The 22,891-nt window shown below is 44.4% G+C and overlaps 1 protein-coding gene across 1 annotated transcript in view; it reads right to left on the bottom strand.

The window, feature by feature from the left end:
* Positions 1-809: 809 nt before the first annotated feature.
* Positions 810-22,891, bottom strand: part of CHSY1 (chondroitin sulfate synthase 1) — a 91,645-nt gene continuing 69,563 nt past the window's right edge. The window contains exon 3 of the mRNA XM_035130563.2: positions 810-2,585. Coding sequence (XP_034986454.2) covers positions 993-2,585 — 1,593 coding nt within the window. The 3' untranslated portion in view covers positions 810-992. The remainder of the gene's footprint in view (positions 2,586-22,891) is intronic.

The raw sequence follows: 22,891 nt of genomic DNA, 5'->3' as shown, positions 1-22,891 counted from the left end.
GAAGATCTAGAACAAAGTATATTAAATAAATTAAAGGCCTACCCAATACAGACAGCAAAAAACAAACTAATTAAGCAAAGGAAACATAGTAAATTGTTCCCATCGAAATACTGTAACTGGTGGGGGGGGGGGAAATGGATATTTCCCCAACACATTCAATTTGGAGTGTCTCGGTTTTAAGTTTGTTGCTTTTTATGGCAAAGAAATGTCACCCCCCCCATTAACTAAAACACTGTTCTTTGCCATCAAGGCATCTACACAAGAGATCCAATTTAGAATGCAACACCTGCTGTCGAAATTTTTAAACATCAGATCCACATGTGGACCAAGAAAGAAAATACTTTTTGTTTTGTTTTGTTTTAAGCGAAGGTACACATTTATCAAGGTTGTGCTCAAATCTCCCCTTTCCCCCCCCCCCGGTTGCTCGAAATACAATGAGCAAAGAATGGTACATTTTAAGGTTGAAATATCAACCAAATTGAAAGATTCTTGTAAGTGAATTAACCAATACTGCCACTCTTGTTTACTTTGTTCAATTTTTAAAAAAATACGAGGAAGAATCCATTTACGTTGTTACCAATCCCAAGAGGGAAGAAATATTAAGGGAATCATTTGTGCCACTTAGCAATGGGTAGCTCCTGGGGAAACCCAATGAAAATAAGGGGAGGGGAGGAAGTTTTCTCTTTTTAAAAAAGTTTGTTTTATCAGGAAAAGGTAATTTATTTCAAGTCGTCAGAAATCAGGCAAGTTGTAATACTCAGCCACAAACGTTTGTTCAAAAAGGCAAAGGTTGATCACAGTTTTGTTCAGAAAAACGCTCAGAAGGTCCTTGTAAGAAAATGATGGTTTCTAAAATATACCCTTGTGCGGTCTTTTTCTTAAAAAATCAACTATCAAAAAGTTTTCCAAAAAAATAAATTAGGGCAATAAAAAAAATGCAATAGGTAGTTTTTGTTCATTTGTTTTGTTTCCTCTCCCAGCATAGCTGGATGTTAGGCTGTCCTCAGGGAACCATTAACAATGCTGTTTTTCCCAAAGCTGGGCTCATTTTTTTGAAGCCACAGCTCAGCCAACTGTTGCGTAGACCCATAAGTTGATGCTTTGGAGCCCAAGCACATTTTATACTGTTTTGGATCAAGGTTGGGGTCACAAAAGACAGGATGGTGTACATGGACAACTCCAACCTCTTGGCTCCGGAAAGTCTTTAGGCCAGCCTGGACAACTTTGTTGAACAAGTCGACATCCTCAAGACCCCAACCTTGGATAGAGACATCAAAACCACCAGCTCGAATAAGATCACCCTTGTAAATACAGGCAATCCCAAAGCCGTAGTTCCTCCAGAAGCCGGTTTTCTGGGTGAAGGCAAAGTGATTATCACTAGGAACTTTTCCACTATAGACAATCTTTGGATCGTACTGGCTAAAGATGACTGGGAAATAAATCTGTTGCCCTAAAACAGTGTTCGCTCTGCACCGCTGGAGAAAGTCTGCTGTAAACACCAAATCGACATCGCAGAAAAACAGCAAGGACTCGTTGCTGAACTGAGAGGACCCAACTTCTAGCGCCAGAGCCCGGGAAAATTCACCAGACACCGGCAAGATCTGCATGTCTGCCTTGGGGTACTTCAGGCGATAATCCCTCATCAGTTCAACCTGCCTTGCTTTGTCAGGGTTGGAGTCCGAATTGAAAAGCAGGACAACCAATTTGACGTTCTGATTAGGAATGAGGCAGGTCTTTTCAAAGTTCGCCATGAAGCGAGCAAACATGTCAAAGCGCCCAGATAAAGGAATCAAGATGTTGATCTTCTTGTCTTTGGGTTCCTTCTTCTCCGCTTTCGACTTACTCAGCTGGAACGGGACAAACATCTTGAGAGAATTGGAGAGGAATGACAAAGACCCTGAATCCTGGTTGATCTTATTGGCCAGTTCTTTGGCATCTATCTCATCGTGCTCCATAAACTGGACTTTGCTAAAGGTCTGTTGCAAGTATGCATGCCTGCGGACAGGAACCGTCATTTTCTTCCCCTTGTGCTTCTTGTACAAGAGCAGTAAATCGAGAACGTATTCTGCCCCGTACATAGGATTCACCCTGCGATAGCCATACTGGATCTCCTTGAAGTCTATGATCCGCCCTCTGGTCTTGGCGTTGGCATTGATCATCTCCATGACCTGCATCACAATGTCATCCAACGCCTCGCGCTGAGAGGTGTCCATCCCGCGACGAGGTGGCTGCCCATCTGCAGCGGAGTAAAGGTACTTCCCTGTGAGGAACTCCCACTCCAGAACATCCTCTCGTTGCCTTGGCTGAAACCGCATGAAGGAAGGCGCGATGCCCAGCTGAAGGTCGTCCCTGTGGACTTCCATACTGCTGTATTTGCTCATGAGGACAATTTCTCGGTGCAACTGGATGGTCCGGTAGCGTAGCTCTGCTATTTTGCGACTAAGCATGTAGCTATGGAGCCTGTATTGGTAGGGGGGGCTCTTGTTTGGGTGCAAGGTGATCGCCCTGTGGATCTTGCTATTACGGAGGTCTTTGATGTAACCTTTTTTGTTCTGCTCGTAGTTTTCGTAAAATAGCTGCTGCATCTAAGAAGACAGGGAGGTGGGGGTGGGGGAGAGAGAATGTTACTATGTAAGAATGGATAAAATAGCCAATCATTCTACACATTTGCTTATATGAATAGAAGGGCTTTTAAGATAAGCTCTTCCCTGCTCTTTAAGCATAGGTTTTAGCAATATCAGCGGCTACTCAAAAGGAATTAAGAGGATTATGGATTGTAGACCAGTGAGAAACAAACATCTACTACAGTCCAGAGATTAGCATAACCTGTTCCACCAATTGCATTAAGACTGTCTTCCCAAGGGACCATGCAAGAAGCCTTTCCTGCTAGTACACGTAAATATATTTTCATAACAATAAAAGGAAAAGAACTTAAAGCAGTAAAACATGTCACTACAACGGACTATCACAAGAGGAAGTGATGGCCACCAACATGAATGACTCTGAAGGGAAGTTAGGCAAATTCATGGGGGAATAAGGTGATCAATGGCTCCTAGAAACCATGGCTATGTTTTCCCTTCACTGTTGGAGGCAGTGGGTCTCTGAAAAGCAGCTGCCAGGGAACACAAAAGGGGAGAGGAGCTCTTGTGCTCTGGTCTTACTTTTGGGCTCCCACAGACATCTTCCTGGCCACTGTGAGAACAGGATGATGGGCTAGATGGATGGTATGTTAGTCTGATCCAGCAATGTACTTCTTCAGTTCTTACTACTCATACCCATCTTTGTCCTATCTTCTACACTAAAAAGCCAGGCATCTTTCTGAAGCATATGACATGGCAAAATGTTTTTTTTTAAATCCACTATATTTATTTTTTTAAAATATTGCCCTTGAGCAACAGTAAAATGCATCCTTATTCCTGCAAACAGTGAAATTAGCCACCCATCTTTCAGCTGCCAATCCACCAATGAGACAGTTGGGTCCATTCCACTAGCTCTGCTGAAAAGAATAGCTTTGTTGGATTCCTCCTCTCCCTAAACCAGGCATGGCCAAACTTGGCCCTCCAGCTGTTTCGGGACTACAACTCCCATCATCCTAGCCAACAGGACCAGTGGTCAGGGATGGTGGGAACTGTAGTCCCAAAACAGCTGGTGGGCCAAGTTTGGCCATGCCTGCACTGTTTCCATTCAAGCTAGGCATTATAATAACTACCATGTAACTTAAACAAACCAGCCAACTAACTAACCAACCAACCAACCACCAGTGCCTGAGAGTTTGCTTGTTTTCCTCTTTCCTCCTCACCCCTTTTTCATTTTGTGTTGTCTTTTAGATCTCCTCCAAGCAGGGATCCAGCAGGGCTTTCAATATGACCAATTCCCCTCTTATTAGTCTTGCCCAGGGGTCCCCAAACTTACCCAGCTTTAGGCCAGTTCCTCCAGCACCGATTGCATGGCAGGCCGGAAGGCGGGGGAACACGCTCCCATATGAATGCACACTCACTTTTTCTGGTGCGGCACGGCGCTGGAAATGGCTTCTGCGCATGCGTAGACGTCAATTCCTGTGCACTTCCGGGTTGGTGCGGCACCAGAAATAGTTTGTGTGCATGTGTATGGGAACGTGTTCCCCCGCTCTCCGGCCCACACTGCACCGACCAGGAGATGGGCAACCACACTGCGGCACGCCGGTAAGAGCGGGCGGCGGTGGGGGTCAGTGGGGGCCGCACAATTGACTTGGGCGGGCCGTATCTGGCCCTCGGACCTTAGTTTGGGGACCCCTGGTCTTGCCTTATACTAAATCTCATCTAAATTGTGGGTGGGCTGAGATACAACTATCCACCTCCTATCCACCAGGAGGCTCCCTGCTACGCCTCTGCAATATTCTGTGCTCTGCGTCTTCCTAACTGGTCTCTGCTGTTCTCTCTTTCTCTGTTTTGCTGCATAAGGGGTGTGTGTGTCTTGCCGTGTAACTTCAAGTGTGATTGGATCACTGCAATCATTCTAAATACAGGGACGCACTAGAAATGCCTGTCCCCATAGAAGACTGGGTGTTGAATCTCTGCGTGAGTTACTGTTCTCATCTCAAAGTAGACAATACTTGGTTAAGTAGCCTTGACCTGGTCTAAGGCAGCTTCCTACTTAATCATTCTAAAAGCACATATTTCAGGGGCAAAATTTGCCTCCAATTTTAGTTGAGATTAGTTTTAGTTGAGATTTAGTTTGTTTTTAAAGCATGGCCTCATTATCAGAATTGTGGAAAACGCTGGCTTACGTAAGCCGATGGCTTACTTTAAAAGGATGGCTTTGGGGATAATGATATGACTTGGGCCAGGAAGAGGATGGGAGGAAAACAAAGGCGAGTCTTTGCTTGAGGTGGTCTCAGATACCAAAGCAACAGAAACAGCCACAGTCTCTGTCCTATATTCAGGTGTATCAAGTACTTTCCACTGGTATCGGGAAACAGCCATGGGAAGTGCAGGCATCTCAAAGCCATACAATATTGATGGCAGGAGATAAACATGGGGGCTCAAGTTAAGCTCGGTAGGCATAAATATTTATGGCTAAATGAATTCAAACACCTGCAAAGTCACAGCCACCTAGCTCAGCCAGGCAGGACAGCCGAGATGCAAAATGCATCAAGTGTCAGGAAGACAAGGTTGCCACGGTGTGAACTGATAAATATGTGGCATCAATGGGTGGAGCCAGGCCAAGTTTGGACTGGGCAGGGGTGGAGCCAGGTGGTTCACAGATGTAAGGAGAATGGCGACAAGGGGATGGGGTCTTTTGGGAATGGCACCTAACCTATGGAACACTCTCTTGGGGAGGCTTGCTGGGTACCTACACTAATGTATTTTAGGCTGCCCCCTCTTTATGTTTTAACTGTTTTAAATTTTAAATTGCGATCTGCTGGCGAGGGGCATGCAATATTAATAATAGTAATAAAATACATTGTAACACTGATGGCACTAAATAAAAACATATGAAAATCAATCCATGATCTTGGTTTGATTAAAAAAAGGGGGAAGATATTAAGTTTTGTATTTTTCTCTATAACCCTTAATAAAATTTAATAATAATAATAATAATAGCAGCCCACAAAACCAGCTAGTTTTGGGAGAAGAAACAAGAAAGGGTCTGTATGGACCATACAATCCCTCGAAGCAAAACTTTCTTTTTTTAAAAAAGTAACCTTTTGTGTGCAACTTTTACTTCAGCCTAAGATTTATTTTGAAATGCAATTCATGGTTTGCATAAGAAAATAAAGCAAGTAAGTGGTGGTGGGGACGGGACGTGAACAGAAAATCAAACCCTCCATAGCCCTGAGGCATTGCATTCAATAAGCAGTCAACAGAATATGGAAACAGCCCCAACAGGAAATTAATAGAAGCCAACACACTTTGTTGATTACACAACTGCATTTTAACAAGCTACCAATGGTCTAGTCTAGATGTTATGAAACACAGCATTGCAAGGTTAGATATGGGTTATTTGCAGCTAGCCCCCTTTTTTATGAATGACTAATGTCAACCACTGAGCAGGACCACATGGGAAGAAATGGCAAGTGTGGCCTTCAGGAATGGACTTGGAAGGGTGGGATCTCATCCTTCTTCTCTAGTGGCTGGATATCAACAGTAAGAAAGTGACAGAGAGAGGGACAAAATCAGCCACCCAGAGGACTAGTCCCTCTTGCTATGCAATGTCCTTCCAGAACCCAGAGAACAGCTACGAGGTTGTGAGGAACAGCTACCATTGCAGTGCTGTACATTCTTGAAAACTACTGCTGATACAATCGGAATTGGGCTTCAACCATCAATCAAAAACACAGCACATTAACATTACACATGTTTAGCTAGAAACAGAGCCTGCCGAGTCCAAATGATATGTGTTCCCAAGAAAGAGCCCATGGAATTGGAGTCTGAGATTCTGCATCAAGAAAACCAGAGCTCTGCCAACTGCAGAAATTAAATAATTCATTCTGAAAGGGTTACAGTTGTGAATGCAGTAATCTGGTTTTGCTAATCATGCGGAACTCCATCCCCCTCAAGTCCTGGAAATCCTGTTCAGCCACTTCTCTTTGAATTTTCAGTAGGTAAAACTCATAGATTTAAAACCATATGTGCTAGAAACTTGCTTTTTTATTTAACTGAGTTTGTCACGGAGCTGAATTCTGAGACTTATATCGCTTTCTTCACTCCTCAGCACACATATGTGAACACACACACACACACACACACACACACACACACACACACCCTAGTCAGACCCAATGGCCCAAGAACTTAACATTTGTATTTGAAAAGAACATATTTTAAAAACAGGTAGGTAGCCGTCGAAGCAAAATAAAAAAATTCCTTCAGTAGCACCTTAGAGACCGACTAAGTTTTTATTTTGGTATGAGCTTTCGTGTGCATGCACACTTCGTCAGATACACTGAAACAGAATCCACCAGACCCTTATTTATATATATTACACACACCCCTTATACAGAGAGAGAGAACACTGCCTTGTATTGCTGCGATACTACAGGGCGATTAGAACAAAATGGTGCCAATCAACAGCAACAGCAACAGGGAAGCTGACCATTATGGCTTCAGAGTTTACAGCCACAGAAGAAATGAATTAAACTGCTATTTTATACAGGCGTCCCTTAACTCTGCGCGGCTTATTTCAGAGCACAGAATTACACTTTAAATGTATGGCATGAAGTTCTTCCAGGAGGGAGGCATATCCTACCCAACAAGATCAACACCTCTTCCTAGGAGGTACTTCAGCTCAGCATTTGTAGTAGGCAATATGCCTTTCTCATTTAGAAACCCCTAAGCTTTTGAGGATTGCCAAAGACAGTTTGAGACCCACTGGCCTAATGTTTACTTTTAACCCACCAGAGCGCCCCCCCCCCCGGCCCTCTCTCTCTCTCTCTGTGGGATGTATCTCCCCTTCACTGGAAACTGAATATTGTCATTGTAGGACCCTTTGGCTCAGGCTCAAAATACTTTTCACTGAAAAGTTTGTGTTACATTCACTTCCAATGCAACCCTCCCCCCTTTTGCAAGCTTTCAGGGTTTTTTTTGCCATTTCAGTGCATTGGGGGAAAAACAGCTGCTGGGGGGGGGAATAAAGTCAGTTTATACTGAGATGAGCAGACAGCCAAAGAATATCCCTGGAACAGGAGCCCCATACTCTAGCTCCATATTTTAACTCCTTCCTCCTAAAAAGAACGCAGCGTCTAAAAAGCAGCTTTCGGTGAGCTGGTGTTTTGAGCATAAACTGCCCTGCTCGTATCTATGGTGTAGAGCAGGCATGTCAAACCTGCGGCCCTCCAGATGTTTTGGCCTACAACTCCCATGATCCCTAGCTAGCAGGACCAGTGGTTGGGGAAGATGGGAATTGTAGTCCAAAACATCTGGAGGGCCGCAGGTTTGACATGCCTGGTGTAGAGTCAGTTGTGACACACTGGTAGCCTAAACGAAAAGTGAAGGGGTGAGGATATCGACTCTCTCCCTTGCTTGGTCAGGTGGAGTCAGTACTCACGGGCCACAGGCAACCTGGGAAATGACTGGTGCCAAAGCAGAACAACAGTTTTGTATCATGTCCAGATAAAGGGTGTGTGATTTGCTAGCAGGCAAACACCTGGATTTTGTTGGTTATAGTGTGTGTGTGTGTGGGATAAATCACAATAAAACAATTGGCATTGATTTGCCACTGGGTCTCCACAGACCAATCCAAAAGTCTTGGTAACCATATCTTGTTTTCAGGTTAGCCTGCTAGTAGGTTAAAGGGAAAGCTACTGAGCAAGGAGAAAGACACTCAACGATGCTTGGGCACAGCAACTTAAGTTGGGTGGAGGGGAGAACCTACAAGTAAATTGCCAGAAGTTTACACACAAAATCTGCATTAAAATAATCAAAAATAGACAATAGGCACTACTTGAGTCCATGGTGACAGGCATACCAATGTATTCAGCAAATTGTTATCAATATCAAAATAATATTTATTTGTTCATTTCATTCATGAAGCCTTACTATGGAACATCTGAAAGGGATTTCACAGTACAATAAAAGCATATACAGTGGTACCTCTGGTTATGAACTTAATTCATTCTGGAGGTCCATTCTTAACCTGAAACTGTTCTTAACCTGAAGCACCACTTTAGCTAATGGGGCCTCCTGCTGCCGCTGTGCCGCCGGAGCACAATTTCTGTTCTCATCCTGAAGCAAAGTTCTTAACCTGAGGTACTATTTCTGGGTTAGCGGAGTTTGTAACCTGAAGCGTTTGTAACCTGAAGCGTTTGTAACCCGAGGTACCATTGTATTAAACAGTTGCATATATTAAAAATGTCAGGAGCCAGAGTCAGGGGCAGGTCAGCCATAAAACACCTGGTGTTAGTGAAATTAACATTTAATTCAAAGAAACCAAAACAGTGCAGTCCTGGGGATCACACCAACTCTTCCCAGCAGGCTTGCTCCCAATGAGGAAGTTGTGATAACTGAAGGTCCCTGCCTTCCCACTGCTCTCTAAGGTTCATCCCCTGGTTCCTTCCCTAAGGCTCCTTCATCTTGTCTCTCTTTGCTCTGCCCTCTCTTTCTCTGTGTGTTCTGGGAGACCAGGGAGCTGGTTCCAGCAGAGGGAGAGATTCCCTGGCTTCTTCGGTAGCCTGCCTCCACTCTGCCTCCTGACCCCTCTCTGCTGCCGCTTCTGATGCTGCTCTCTGCCAAAGACTCTTCCTGCTCACGAAACCCTATTACCAAGAGACAGCTTCCAGCACCTCCTCCTCCCAGTCCACTCCCTCTTCTTGCTCTGACCACTCATTGTTGTCCCACCACCACTCCCCTGGCCCTGAGCCTTCTTTCCCCCTGGGGGTGCCCTGGGGTTCCCCAGCTGGTGCCTCCCACCACTCCTCTGCAACCAGCCAGTCCATGACAAAATAAAAATAAGATCCAATTCAAAAACGGACTGGGATAAAAGCTACATTGTGGCCTCATGCAGTCTTCCACTTTGCTCTTACCTCCTGCCACACTCACGCCTGCTCAAAAAAAACCCCCAAATCCTAGGGCAGGTGGGAGCTGGGTTTGTCCTCAGTGGCGCCCATTGAGTTCTATAGGGGGAAATGAATGGGCTGCAGTTGGGAGGCAGCTAAGGACAGCAGGTGTTTCCAAAAACAGCTCCCAGGCACAGCTGCACACATGGATATGGCTCCCAGGACATTTTGAGAATACTCTTTGTCAAGGAAAGAGTGTTATACTGCTTGGCAAAAACTGTTCAAAGCAGTTTTTACAGATAAAACACACACCTGTGCAGTTGTGCCTTTGTGTGTGTGCCTTTGCGCCAAGAGCTGCTCATTCCTTGAGTGACCTGGTCACTCCATGGCGAGGAATACCTCTCCGCAAGGCAGCTGTAGGCTAGCGGTGGGAAGGGGGAGCCCTTTGGGACACTTCCTGGTTTGAAAGGAAAGCGGATGCAGCATGGGGGTCAAGAAGCCTCAAGCTCAGTGGCCTCAGCTACAGATGGGAGGCTGGGGAATTGGGTCTCAGGAAAGGCCTGACTCTCCATCAAAATTGGTGAACCTTTTGGATAGTAAATAAATAAATCAGAGAGAGGAGCACGAATCCACATGCGGTAAGTTAAAACACATGTGCTTATTGGATGCCTTTTCCCACATCTGGACCTAAAGATGACAGAATATTGTCTCTTATGCAAACACAATGAAAATGAAGATTTTTTTCTCCCCTCCACCCAACTTAAGCTGCTGTGCCCAAGCATCGTTGACTGTCTTTCTCCTTGCTCAGTAGGAGATTTGTCATACATATCATAGGAAAAGGGTTTTAGGCTATGATACACACACACATACCAATTTGTGCAGCAACCAATTACACAAACACAAATTTGGTGGTGTTTGGAAGGACTAAGTTGTATCTAGCAGAATAAACGGCTTTTAAATGTGGGCTATAAAATGGTGCTGCTGGTGTTTGGTTTTTTCTTGGTGCCTGTAAAAGGGTCCCAGAATTCCCTTCTGTGCGGTGCCTTGAGCTTGATGAAGCTATGGAGAGCTCTAAGAAGGAAGCCAGCTCTCTGAAGGGAAACTTTACAGTAAGGGAAGCCCAAGGTCACTCAATTCCCAAGGCATTTCAAATCCAGCTGTGAATTGGGAAAGTTGAATGGGCTCCAATTTAATCTTTCATTTACATTATTATGCAATGACCTCATGAAGCGATGTTTTTTTCCTTGTCCAATCAGCAGAAAAGCCGTGACATTTATATTTACTTGGAAAGTAATTAGACTAAAAGAGAATTTCCCCCCTCCCCCACCCCCTTACATTTTTTTGGGGGGGGAATAAACCCTACACCATCTTTCAGAAGCGAGCTCCTGCCTTCTGCTCCAAGCGCCAAGCTAGAAGCTATCTTTTGGAACCGGGATTTAAAAGGAGAAAGAAATAGTATACATTTTTTTTAAGTTCCCGTTTCTTACTTACAAATACACACCCAAACACTTGAAGTCAGAAAAAAACACAAATGACTGATAATTGTAACCCTACTTTTAAACACAGCTCCCAAACAACCACACTGTGCTTGATAAAATAGCTTTGTGGAACTTAAAAAATTGAATATTGCCTATGGTAACTAAATGGGTCCAAAAAAATGCTTTATCATCTTCTATTTACCTTCTATGATGTGTACAACCACAAAATACTCAGTCTATTAAAGTGCCTACACAACCTAAAAATGAGATGCTTTTCCATTTGATCTAATACAGAATTCTGAGTAGCCTGAAGGCTTGCACAGTTTACACCAGCCATCCCCAAACTATGGCCCTCCAGATGTTTTGGCCTACAACTCCCATGATCCCTAGCTAACAGAACCAGTGGTCAGGGATGATGGGAATTGTAGTCCAAAACATCTGGAGGGCCGAAGTTTGGGGATGCCTGGTTTACACCAATCTAGCTAACTTTCCATATCCAGACATTTGGAACCAGATATATCCACGTCTATATCTGAGGATAGGGGTGGGGATGTGGTTCAAGGCCTTCATATTCTGGAGATTGTTTGTGTGGTGCTCCATCACCAGCGTTGGCATGCGCTACCAATTCAATCACATGCATCTGGGCTGCATTCCGGAGTGTGCATTTAAAGGGCTACACATGAGTTCTGCCAAAAACCATTGTCTGATAACAGCAGAGGGCAGCAATACAGAAACCACACAAGCTCCCTCATTATCCGGGAAACATCCTTTGCATTGTAAGACGTCACACACTTTGCTGCCACCTGCCCAGTGAGATCTTTCATTCAGAGCACAACTGGCCTTATAGCAACAATGCAACGGCATAGCAGGTTTGCGGCTTCAGCTGGGAGAGGGGTGAAAATTGCAATTTTTATATGGTGTCAAGATAGCTTGGAATTCGAAATGTCCACAGAAAAAATGCTTGTTCTTAAAAGTGTGGAAGTAAAATTGGGGTGGGGGTGGGGATAAAGACAGGAACATAACCCCTGGTTGAGGGTGAAAATGGAGAAATGCACATTATTCATGACCAGAACACTGGCAGCTGCTCTCCAGGGTTTCTGGCAGAAGTCTCTCCCATCTCTACCTGGAGTTGTTGTGGATTGTACCTGGAACTTTATGCAAGCAGGTATTATTATTATTATTAGTAGTGGTGGTAGTATACTTCCCTTCATCCGTAGATCTCTACCACTGAGTTTGGCCCTTTCCCACATGATTCCTTCAGACACTGGCCCATCAAGCTCATGCTTGCAAAGCAGATGTGCTACCACTGCACTATGGCCTTTTCAATAAAGTTTTTGTTGCGATTGCTTGTTAAAACTGTTGGGACACTGACTCGATCCTTCCTTTCCTTTATTTTCTTTTTAGTAAAAGGTCCCCTGATAAAAGTATAAATACATAACGGTGCCCAGAACCTGCAGAGGGTCACAAATGGCAACTTGCCAAGCGCTGTGTGCAATGGATATTAATTTATTTTCACTTCGTAACTGAACATGATACACCACAACTAAGGGCTGTAAATCTAGTTACAGCCGCTTCCCCAAGCTGGCTTTACAGGAACCATAAAAGTGGGCCAATATAAAATAAAATCCTGCCAGACCAAACACAGATGTTCACAACCTGCTTTTCTCCTCCGATGAGTCACCTGAAGTCTGGGGTTATTGTTTCTAAAAAGTAGGCCTGAGCAATGTTCTAAATAAAAAACAAACAAAGCAAAGCAAACATTTTGGAAAGGGAAAGGCAGAAAGCCACACATTTCTCTTTGCTTCAATGAAAATGAAAGTATAATAATGCTTTATGTTACCGTAGTATAGTGCAAGGGACAGGTGCGAAAGTGGACGGAGCAACAACTGCAAATTTTGCCTTTAGTTTCCAGTTGCCATCATAACCAAGAGCTAGAAATGAGGGGAACTGTAATCCAAAAAAACTGGAGGACACCACATTGACGTTCCCTATTACAGAGTTTTTAAGTGGTCCAAGTGTTTGTCATATTATGACGCACACCCACCCCACACCCATTTTGCAGATAGGATGACTGAGAACATGACAGTGTAGCTTGCCTAAGGCCACCTAGTGAGTTCATTGGAGATGTGAGAGTCAAAACAGGCACTTCATAGCTCAGTCTCTTAACCACTACATCATTTCTCAGTGGGTCTTAGGATGAACAAGAAGCCCCTGTCTGTCACTTCGCCTTCACATGCGGAATTTTCTTTTTCACATACGTATTCCATCTTTTTTATTTGAACTCTGGTCTCCTAGGTTCTAGTCTTACACTCTAACCACTCCACCACCCTGGATCGACCACTCTGGCCACAAAATGGGTACTATACCTATTCAATGTAAAATAAAATGCTTTATCACGATCCATGCCATGTTGCCCCAGCCATGTGTCAACTTTGGCCAGGCAAGGTAGGGTGCTAAGGATCTGGCCCATAGGCAGAAAACGCTCCTCAGCCCTGCTTCAACTGGAGGTGCAAGAAACTGAATCTGGGATTTTGTGCATGCTGAACAGTTGCTCTACCGCTCAGCTACCTCTCCCCAAGTGTAGCGATGCCAGAATCCATTTTGTTACCTTTAAAGCTTATACCACCTTTCCATAAAAAAATGACCAAAGCAACATTGCGTTATGACCCCTGAATCTAGCAGCAATCCAGACATGGAGTTGGAGGTTGCAGAGCCACCTCCTAAGGGGCTAGATATGAAGTTCAGGTACTCTGAGCTGGCTGATGGAGATCAGGGGGCCACAGCAACTGAGGCTGGCAGAGATAAAACCCGAGAGGAACCTCCTGGACTACCAGGGCAAAACCCCAGACCCTCACAAGGGCCTTCCCCTGAACTTGAGGAACAAGATGGCTCCCACTACACGTCACCAGTCCAGCAGTGCAAGGAGAGCATCAGGAGAGAGGCAATGAAGCAGAGGAGTAGTGCTCATCTTCAGGCCAGAGGGTTGGTACTCTAAGCCCCTGGTGTTCTCCAATAAGGGGTGGAGCCTGGAGAAGGCCCCAGTCTGTTCCCAACCCTTGTCAGAGCACATGGCTCACTCTTGAGTCCTGCCAACGTCTGACCTGCCTTTCCTCCAACCTCGCCCTGCCTTACTTCACCCACAGCTTTGCCACCATCTCTGTGGGATCTGGCCTCAGGAACATGAACTAGCCCGTTGGCATGAGATAGGAAGCAGAACTCGCTGCATGAAAAACCAGCTCCACCAGCTCTGTGAAAAACCAGCTCCACCAGGCCTCCTCTACCTCAGCTGTCATCTGGGGGCAGTCATTCCACCAGACTGCCTCAGTGGGACAGATGGGAAGCAGGACTCATTGCATCAGCTTTGCCAAAAGGCCAGCTCTATCAGGCACTTCCTGCCCCTGAGCTGTGCCAGCTGGTTGTTATAAGAACTGCTTAAGAATTGGGGCCTGAGTCTAATTCTTTTCCTCTTCCCTCCTTGTCCTCTTTCTCTTGTGTTGTGCCTTTGTGTGTTTGTTTGTTTGTTTGTTTTAGATTGTAAGCATGTGGGCAGGGACGGCATTGTTTTAATTGATTGTATGTAACTCACCCCAGAAGTCTTTTTGGCTGAGAAGTGGGGTTCAAATGCTCAAAATCAGTGGTTCCCAATTGGTGGTCTGCGGACACCAGGGAGTCCACAGAACCTACCCAGAGGTCTGTGACACATACAGTATTTTTCGCTCCATAAGACAGACTTCTTCCCTCCCAAAAAGGAAGGGGGAAAGTCCATGCATCCTATGGAGCGAATGTGAGAGCCAGAGCCAGAGCCCCGTGCAAAAGCCAGAGCCCAACCAGAGCCAGAGCCTGTGCAAAAGCAGAACCCGACCAGAGCCAGAGCCAGAGCCGCACCTAGGACAATTCAAGAAAGCAAAATATTTATTTTCTTGTTTTCCTCCTCTAAAAAACTATGTGCGTCCTATGGTCAGGTGCATCCTATGGAGCAAAAAAATACAGTATCTATCAACCATCCGGGACATCCTGTTTGGGGGGGGGGGCTGTGCTCTTGAGCAAGAGCATGGCCTGGAAGATGTGTGTCCTGGTTTATCACTGGGACATGTTGGAAGGTATGGTGGCACCATTCACCTAACGAAAACTACCACAGAGATATCAACATTTTCAGAAGTAGGGGGTTCATGGCTTGGCTTTTGAAAAACAGGGAGCCCACAGCACTTAGCTAATGGGGAACCACTGCTCTAAATAAATAATAATCCTTCTGCCAGTTCTTAACCCTGAACATGTAATGCAAACATGGGTTGTACACCACTAACCACAAAGGGACACATATACCGACTGCAAACTGTGACTGGCGAAGATGAAATCTGCCGTGTCAATTGGGAGGAAAAAAATGTAGCTTGAGGCCTTTGGATACATCGTAGGCTGTTGGCATTAGCATTACTCAAAAAATGCTTTGCAGGATATTAAGAAATATAGATCAGGATATTAAAAGTAAGCCTCCCTTAAATGCTAGCAGTGAGCACCACAGCATTGTCAGATCACAAGCTTAACGAAGCCTAAGAAATGAGCATCAGAACCTAATTTGAAGCATACCAAAAAAGAATCTTGTACAAATTCCAGTAAATCCGTTAACTCCTTTAAAGGATGCTGATTGCTTTGCTTATAAATGGGAGCAGAGGCAGACATATGACTATCATATGATGATGGCATGAATTCACTTACAGACAGTGGTTATTTGTGCAGCAAGTTCTAGGGCCGGCATTTTCATGCAGGCTGTTGAAAATGGACCCATGACCCTGTGCAGTCTAAGGCAGCCCTTAACATTCCTTTTGTATTACTAGTTTCACATACTGTACATTGTAAATTCATTTTTAATAGATGCACTTCATGACTAAAGTATAAGTTGCAACTACAAAAAAGAAGAAAAGAAAACCGATTTACAACATATGTGAAACCTGTAATGTGAATGGAACATAGGAAGCTGCTTTATAATTCCTCAAATGACCACCTCCATGTAGCTAAATACTGTCTGAACTGACAGGCAGCGACTTTCTAGGGTTTCAGTCAATTTCCCTCCAGCTCTACCTGCAGACAGCAGTGCCTGAACCTGCAATCTTTTTGCATGTGAAGCATGAACTCTTATCAGTGAGTAACAATCTCCTGCGTTGTCCAGCGTTAAGTAACAAACAGCCCTGTCTATATTTTACATAATACATAGTTTCTGACAAGGCTTAATTTATAACAAGGACATCTATGGGGATTACATTTTAACTTACAAAGAGAGTAAGGAAGTCCACATAGAAATCATGCACTCCTGCTGCAATCCTGTACACACTTATCCAAGAGATGGGGAATTAATATCTCTACACACATTCAGGACTGAGACTTTGCACAAATTACTGTTTCTGGAGCTAAGCCCAGATACACCCTGGCTCAATTTAAGCTCATATGACCTGAAGATATTCCACCCTGATGGGCCAAATTTTGAATAACTCACTTTGCAGTCATCAACATTGGATCTCAGACCCTACAAACTAAGTCCCAGAATGCAGGAAGAGCAAAATAAAATCAAACCACAGAATACTTTGCATTGATCTGTTTCTCTTCTCAAGTTTCACCATTTGATCTCAACACTGGCTACAAATTAAGCCCTGTAATTCAGGGCAGATAAGAATGAAACTGACCCTTGGGGAAGCTAGCTTTCCCTCTCTGCAAGCAATACGGCAACAGTTGTAGATTGAAAGAGAGAGGTATGGGTTGAAGAGTTCCTCATCTGGCCTGGGCTTCATTAATATTGATAATTCAGTGCAGTAAGATCAGTGGAAGGTAACTTGAATGTCTGAAGTTGCCCCAAACTTAAGGGAAGAGAAGGGATAATTTTTAGAGTGATACAACTTGTAGGCGGGTCTTTGCTAGAGAGGATTGTTTATTTTAATAAAACATTTGTTGTTGTTGTTTAGTCGTTTAGTCGTGTCCGACTCTTCGTGACCCCATGGACCATAGCACGCCAGACACTCCTGTCTTGCACTGCCTCCTGCAGTTTGGTCAAACTCATGTTCGTAGCTTCGAGAACACTGTCCAACCATCTTGTCCTCTGTCGTCCCCTTCTCCTAGTGCCCTCAATCTTTCCCAACATCAGGGTCTTTTCCAAGGATTCTTCTCTTCTCATGAGGTGGCCAAAGTATTGGAGCCTCAGCTTCACAATCTGTCCTTCCAGGGAGCACTCAGGGCTGATTTCCTTAAGAATGGATAGGTTTGATCTTCTTGCAGTCCATGGGACTCTCAAGAGTCTCCTCCAGCACCATAATTCAAAAGCATCAATTCTTCGGCGATCAGCCTTCTTTGTGGTCCAGCTCTCACTTCCATACATCACTACTGGGAAAACCATAGCTTTAACTATACGGACCTTTGTCGGCAAGGTGATGTCTCTGCTTTTTAAGATGCTGTCTAGGTTTGTCATTGCTTTTCTCCCAAGAAGCAGGCGTCTTTTAATTTCGTGACTGCTGTCACCAACTGCAGTGATCAAGGAGCCCAAGAAAGTAAAATCTCTCACTGCCTCCATTTCTTCCCCTTCTATTTGCCAGGAGGTGATGGGACCAGTGGCCATGATCTTGGTTTTTTTTATGTTGAGCTTCAGACCAATAAAACATTTAGATGCAAGTTTTTGGCCTCAAACTATCTCACAAAACATTTTTTTTAAAAAAATGACTTTCTTACTGGCTTGGTAAAAAATGGCATCATTTTTAAAGAACCTGGGGATCAGACAACTTTAAAAACATACACATAAATTTCAACAAAAATGTTTTTGAAAAGGTCCTCTCCACATTCTCACAGTTTTTAAGCAAATCCACTTATTTCGCACTTTCCAAACCAAAACACACCCATTCTTCAGAGTTTGGCACCTCTGAATTTTGCAGTGCAGCTCTCCCACCAAGTAATTTGTACATAGGTTAACATATGCATAAAAATGCACATGCGGTGAAAATAACATACAAACATGTGTTGTGTAAGGAGAAAATGTGTATATCAGGGGAAAACGAATACAAAGATATGTGCATTAGGATAGATTTGCATTAAAAAGCAGCTGAATTTTCATGAGGACTTTTTTTTAAAAAAATTGCAAACTGATGTAGAAATGTTAAAGAACTGAATTTGGGATTGGAAAAAATGAGAAAGAGAGAGAAACTAAAATTGAAAGCTCCAGTCATCCCTAGACCCCATGCTGCTTGGGGTTAGAGGCTATACCTTAAGTGCCTCCCCCCTTTTTCTTTTAACCCCCTCCCCATCTTATCCTTTTGCTTGAAATATTAATGCTGTTGTCATGCTAACAAAAAAAAATGGTTGGAAAAGCAAGTTAGCCACCCATAGAGTGTTTTAAGTCCAAATCAGATATAATCAGGCCTGAAGTAAGTACGGTAGTTGGTAAGTAGTAAGTAACAAAGCAGAGATTAATACCCAGAGGGAGACACAACTCTGGAACAGGTTCAAAGAAATGATTGCTGCTTTCTTAGTCACTGTGTTCAGTCTCTTGCCCAGACAGCAGAAAAAAGCATACTATTCCAGATTTCAGAGGATTTTAAATATTTATTTTGATGGGTATTGCATGATGGAAAAACTAGTACAGATAACCCAAGAAATCGGATATGGGCTCCAAGTTGAAAGAAGATTAATTCACAGTTGAAAGCAGCACTGTTTTTCTGTTGGGGATCTATGTTCCATAGCCAGGTACCCACATTTAAATATGTTTAGCACAGGTTTTCTGCTTAGAAAAGAAAGGTTCCCAAGAGAAGATGAGGATTTCTATCCAAAAGTAGTCTTGAGCCCTCCAGTCCCGTCAGGATCGGGCATGGCTCAATAAGTTCAGAAGGACAGGGTGGGGGGAACTGTGGGAACAGAGGATGGAGGTCTTCCCCCTCTTCAGGAGCAGAGGAGGGTATAGACCAGCCACCAGACATGACTGAGCACAAGGAAGAAGAAGCTATTCAGGTGTCAGAAGAGGAGGCCACTGCTTCCATACATAAACACAGACTCACCCAGACAGACAGACAGACAGACAGACAGACAGACAGACAGACAGACAGACAGACAATGTGTCTATGAACCTGACATTCCTGTGAGGAAAGATAGATAGTCTTGCAAGAAAGCTTGGCAGGAGGGCTTCTTGCTTGGTTCCTCGACTCCTGCTGCTACGCTTGCACAGTTACTTGCCTGAATAACTATCTGTGTCTAATAATAATAATAATAATAATAATAATAATAATAATAATAATATATTATTTATACCCCGCCCATCTGGCTGGGTTTCCCCAGCCACTCTGGGCGGCTTCCAACACAAAAATAAAACACAGTGATCTATTAAACATTAAAAACCTCCCTAAACAGGGCTGCCTTCAGGTGTCTTCTAAAAGTCTGGTAGTTGTTTTTCTCTTTGACACCTGATGGGAGGGCGTTCCACAGGGCGGGCGCCACTACCAAGAAGACCCTCTGTCTAGTTCCCTGCAACTTGGCTTCTCGCAATGAGGGAACCGCCAGAAGTCCCTCAGTGCTGGACCTCAGTGTCCGGGCAGAACGATGGAGGTGGAGACGCTCCTTCAGTTATACTGGACCGAGGCCATTTAGGGCTTTAAAGGTCAGCACCAACACTTTGAACTGTGCTCAGCAACCATCTTCCATTGTACAGTACAGTGGGGCAAAAATGGAGTTAATTTCACAAGGACATTGCTCTGGCAAGGAACAGCTAAAGACTATGACCTCTGTGCCCTGCTTGCCAATGTCCAGGTTGCTCTGACTGGACATTGTGGCAGAGTTAGTGCTTGACCAGAATGTCATTTGGCCTGACTTGGCAAGAAAAAGAGAGGAAAAACAAGAAAAAGGGAGAGAGAGAAAACCTCCTCAGAGTGGTGCTCAGAAATAGCAACTTATTTGAGAGCTGCCAGACATGTTTCAAAATTATGTTCCTTGAGGGCAAAAGATACTCCCGTATCTTACTTGGGGATAACTCATTCAGGAAACATGCTTCCTGGATGGGGACAGAAGGAAGAAAGGTCCAGCAGCCCTACAAAGATCGAAAATTGGACACTTCCCATGATTTGGAGAATGGAAAAGTTCAGTGGCTCCCACAAACCTTAGAACTTTTGACTGGAATTTCCCCCAAAGGCCTCCCTCATAATGAAGAGTCTACACCAGGCCTATGACACCCCAACATTGGCTACTTCAGTGTTCCCCAAACTTGGGTCTCCAGCTGTTTTTGAACTACAGTTCCCATCATCCCTGACCATTGGTCCTGCTATCAAGGGATGATGGGAGTTGTAGTCCAAAAACAGCTGGAGACCCAAGTTTGGGAGACACCGGACTACATTAACACCACACATTTAAGTGCTATTATACTACTTAAAACCACCATGGGTTCCCCCAAAGAATTCTGGGGTGCTGTTAAAGGTGCTGAGAATTGTGAAGGAATTAGCTCTCGAGGTGGTGGCCCAGTGTCCTTTTGAGCAACTACTGTCTGCTTTTGCAGCACTGAGTTTTAAAGAAGAAGGAAAAGACTGGGTCATTCTAAAAATGTAGAAAGAGGCTACTGGACCAGACCAGTGGCCCATCAGGTCCTGTTCTCATAGTAGCCACCCAGCCACTGGTGGGAAACCCACAAGCAGGACCTGAGCACAAGAGCACTTTTCCCTCCTGTGGTTTCCAGAAAATGGTATCCAGAAGCATTACTGCCTCAAACCGTAGAGGCAGTGCATAGCCCTTGTGGCTAGTAGCTAAGGCTTATAGCCAGAGTCTTGGCTTATAGCTCACACTCCAACTCCAACAAGGTACTGCTTGCACAATAACAACAACACTCCTTTCCATTTGAGAGCATCTAAAGCAGGACCTCCAGCTCTACCACATCCTATGATGATGGGTAGAGGCAATGATGCAGGCACTAGGAATAACTCGTGACATTCTGCAAGATTTTGCCCATCCACTTCTTTCCAAGGCAGTCAAAGATTTATGCATATATTCTGTACTAAGCCACTTGTGGCTTTTAGACTCATCATTTATTTCTATTACTGGACAAACCATTAAAACCTTGAGGGTTTCTTAATGTTTACCTTTTACATATCCAAGCTATCTCCCCTGCTCCCTCCCCCCCACCCCAACTTCTTCAAAGCAGCCGAAGTCGGCAATATGGAAGATTATATGTTTTTTTCTGGGTTGGGGGAAGGGGAAGAAGCACTTTGCTTCTATTCCTGTCTTTAATTCATCCTTTTCACATACAGCTGGGCTGCGGGCAAGTCCCCAAAGCCAAAGTGGCAGTTTGCTGTGTCTGCTGGTCTTCCAAAATTACCACTCTGCCTGCTGGTGATTCACAGACCAGAATAAGACCAGGGAAGCGAGATGTGCACTCGGGGACTAGAATAACCCATTTGCACAAGGAAACAGCTGGCAGCTTAATTTTTCCTTTCTTCGAGACATTAAAACCGCTCTATATAAGCCAAGAGGAAATATATATATATATTTCTCTGACACAGGTTTTCTGTACAGCAGGAGCTGGAATGCAGCTTTTGGCACAGTAGGGAGAGGTTAAGTGGTACATTTGAAGGTCCCTTTATAGAAGGAGTGAGTCCCATTCAGCAGAGGCTGGGGCCCATTTGGACTGGTAGGGCAAGCAGGCAGAGGGGCCAACTGTAGATGGAGCCAAAGCAAATGAGTGGCAGGACCAGAGCCAACGACAGAAGGAGCCGACTAGTTCTGGTTTGGCCCATACATATGCTGTGCATTGCTGTGGGTTATTGGGGGGCGGGGCGGGGCGAACATCACACAGCAACACAGATTTCCGGACAGATATGTCAGCTAAATTTGCATTTCCGCGAAGCACAATAGTTCTTCATTAACATGACCTTAAAAAAGTATACAGTGGTACCTGGGTTACCAAAACTCTTCCTGGCAACCGCCTTTCCTTGGCTGCCCAGAACAGAGGAAGATCTTTTCTCAAGTGTATCATCTGGAACCTGGAGATGGGAGAGGCAGCAACGGGTCTTGCCCTTCCCAGCTTCTCTGAAGGCACAGAGAACATGGAAGGGAACGAAACATCCACCTCTCACTTCACAGAGACATTCAGAAGCAGAGAGAATCTATTTTGCTCCTGCCAGGTATCTCCAAAGCTCAGTGTGAAAGACTGACTCCAGCCATTTCCCAAGTCATCTGCATGCTCAACAGGACCTGAGAAGGGGCAACCACAAATAATGGCTGGCTACCAAGGTGAAGCAAACATGTGGATCTCTTGCAACTCCAACGCAAGCTAACAGTCCCTTATGCTGAAGACTCTCCACTTTTCTGCCCAACTCGAAGGTTAAAAGATCCCCACACTGCTGGCATTGCTTCGGGAAAGGTTACCCAGGACAGCTCGCTGCAATGTAACTTTTCCATATGTATTAATTCAGAGGGTTGTTTTCTCTGAAGAGACATACATAATCAACCTCTGTGGCTTGGGCCTGTACTTAGACCAAGAAAAAAAAAAGGATAGTGTTAAGCAAAAAGTCAGTCTTGGACCATAGATAGGTTTTTTGTTGTTGTTGTTTTCTTACAGTCACGATGGTTACCAAGAATTGCCACTTCACAGCTGGCAAAGCAAGTCACTGCCCAATTTTCACCAAGGTGACTTACCAGGCTTGAACATTTGAAGAATTTTGACCCATTTCACTTCTAATAAGACTCTGTTTTGTTTACACATGAAGTTGGCTATTTTGACAGCATCCCCTTCTCCCATGAAAGAAGAAGTGGAATATGGAGACGTATCTCCTTTGTTTTATCATCTGGAAACGAGAAGTTTGGCTTCCAGTAAGTTTTAAGAGTTACACCCATGTAAAGCTTTCGCTTCGGAAGAATTAAAATTAGCAACTGCTTTGGAAATGCTGCCAACTTGCTACAGTATTGAAGCATCCACCTCTCCCATTGAAATGTTTCC

This window comes from Zootoca vivipara, chromosome 14, assembly GCF_963506605.1.
Source record: "Zootoca vivipara chromosome 14, rZooViv1.1, whole genome shotgun sequence".
In the NCBI taxonomy this organism is placed as follows: Eukaryota; Metazoa; Chordata; class Lepidosauria; order Squamata; family Lacertidae; genus Zootoca; species Zootoca vivipara.
Note: the sequence above shows the minus strand (reverse complement) of the source record. Positions and strands in the feature narration are given on the sequence as shown.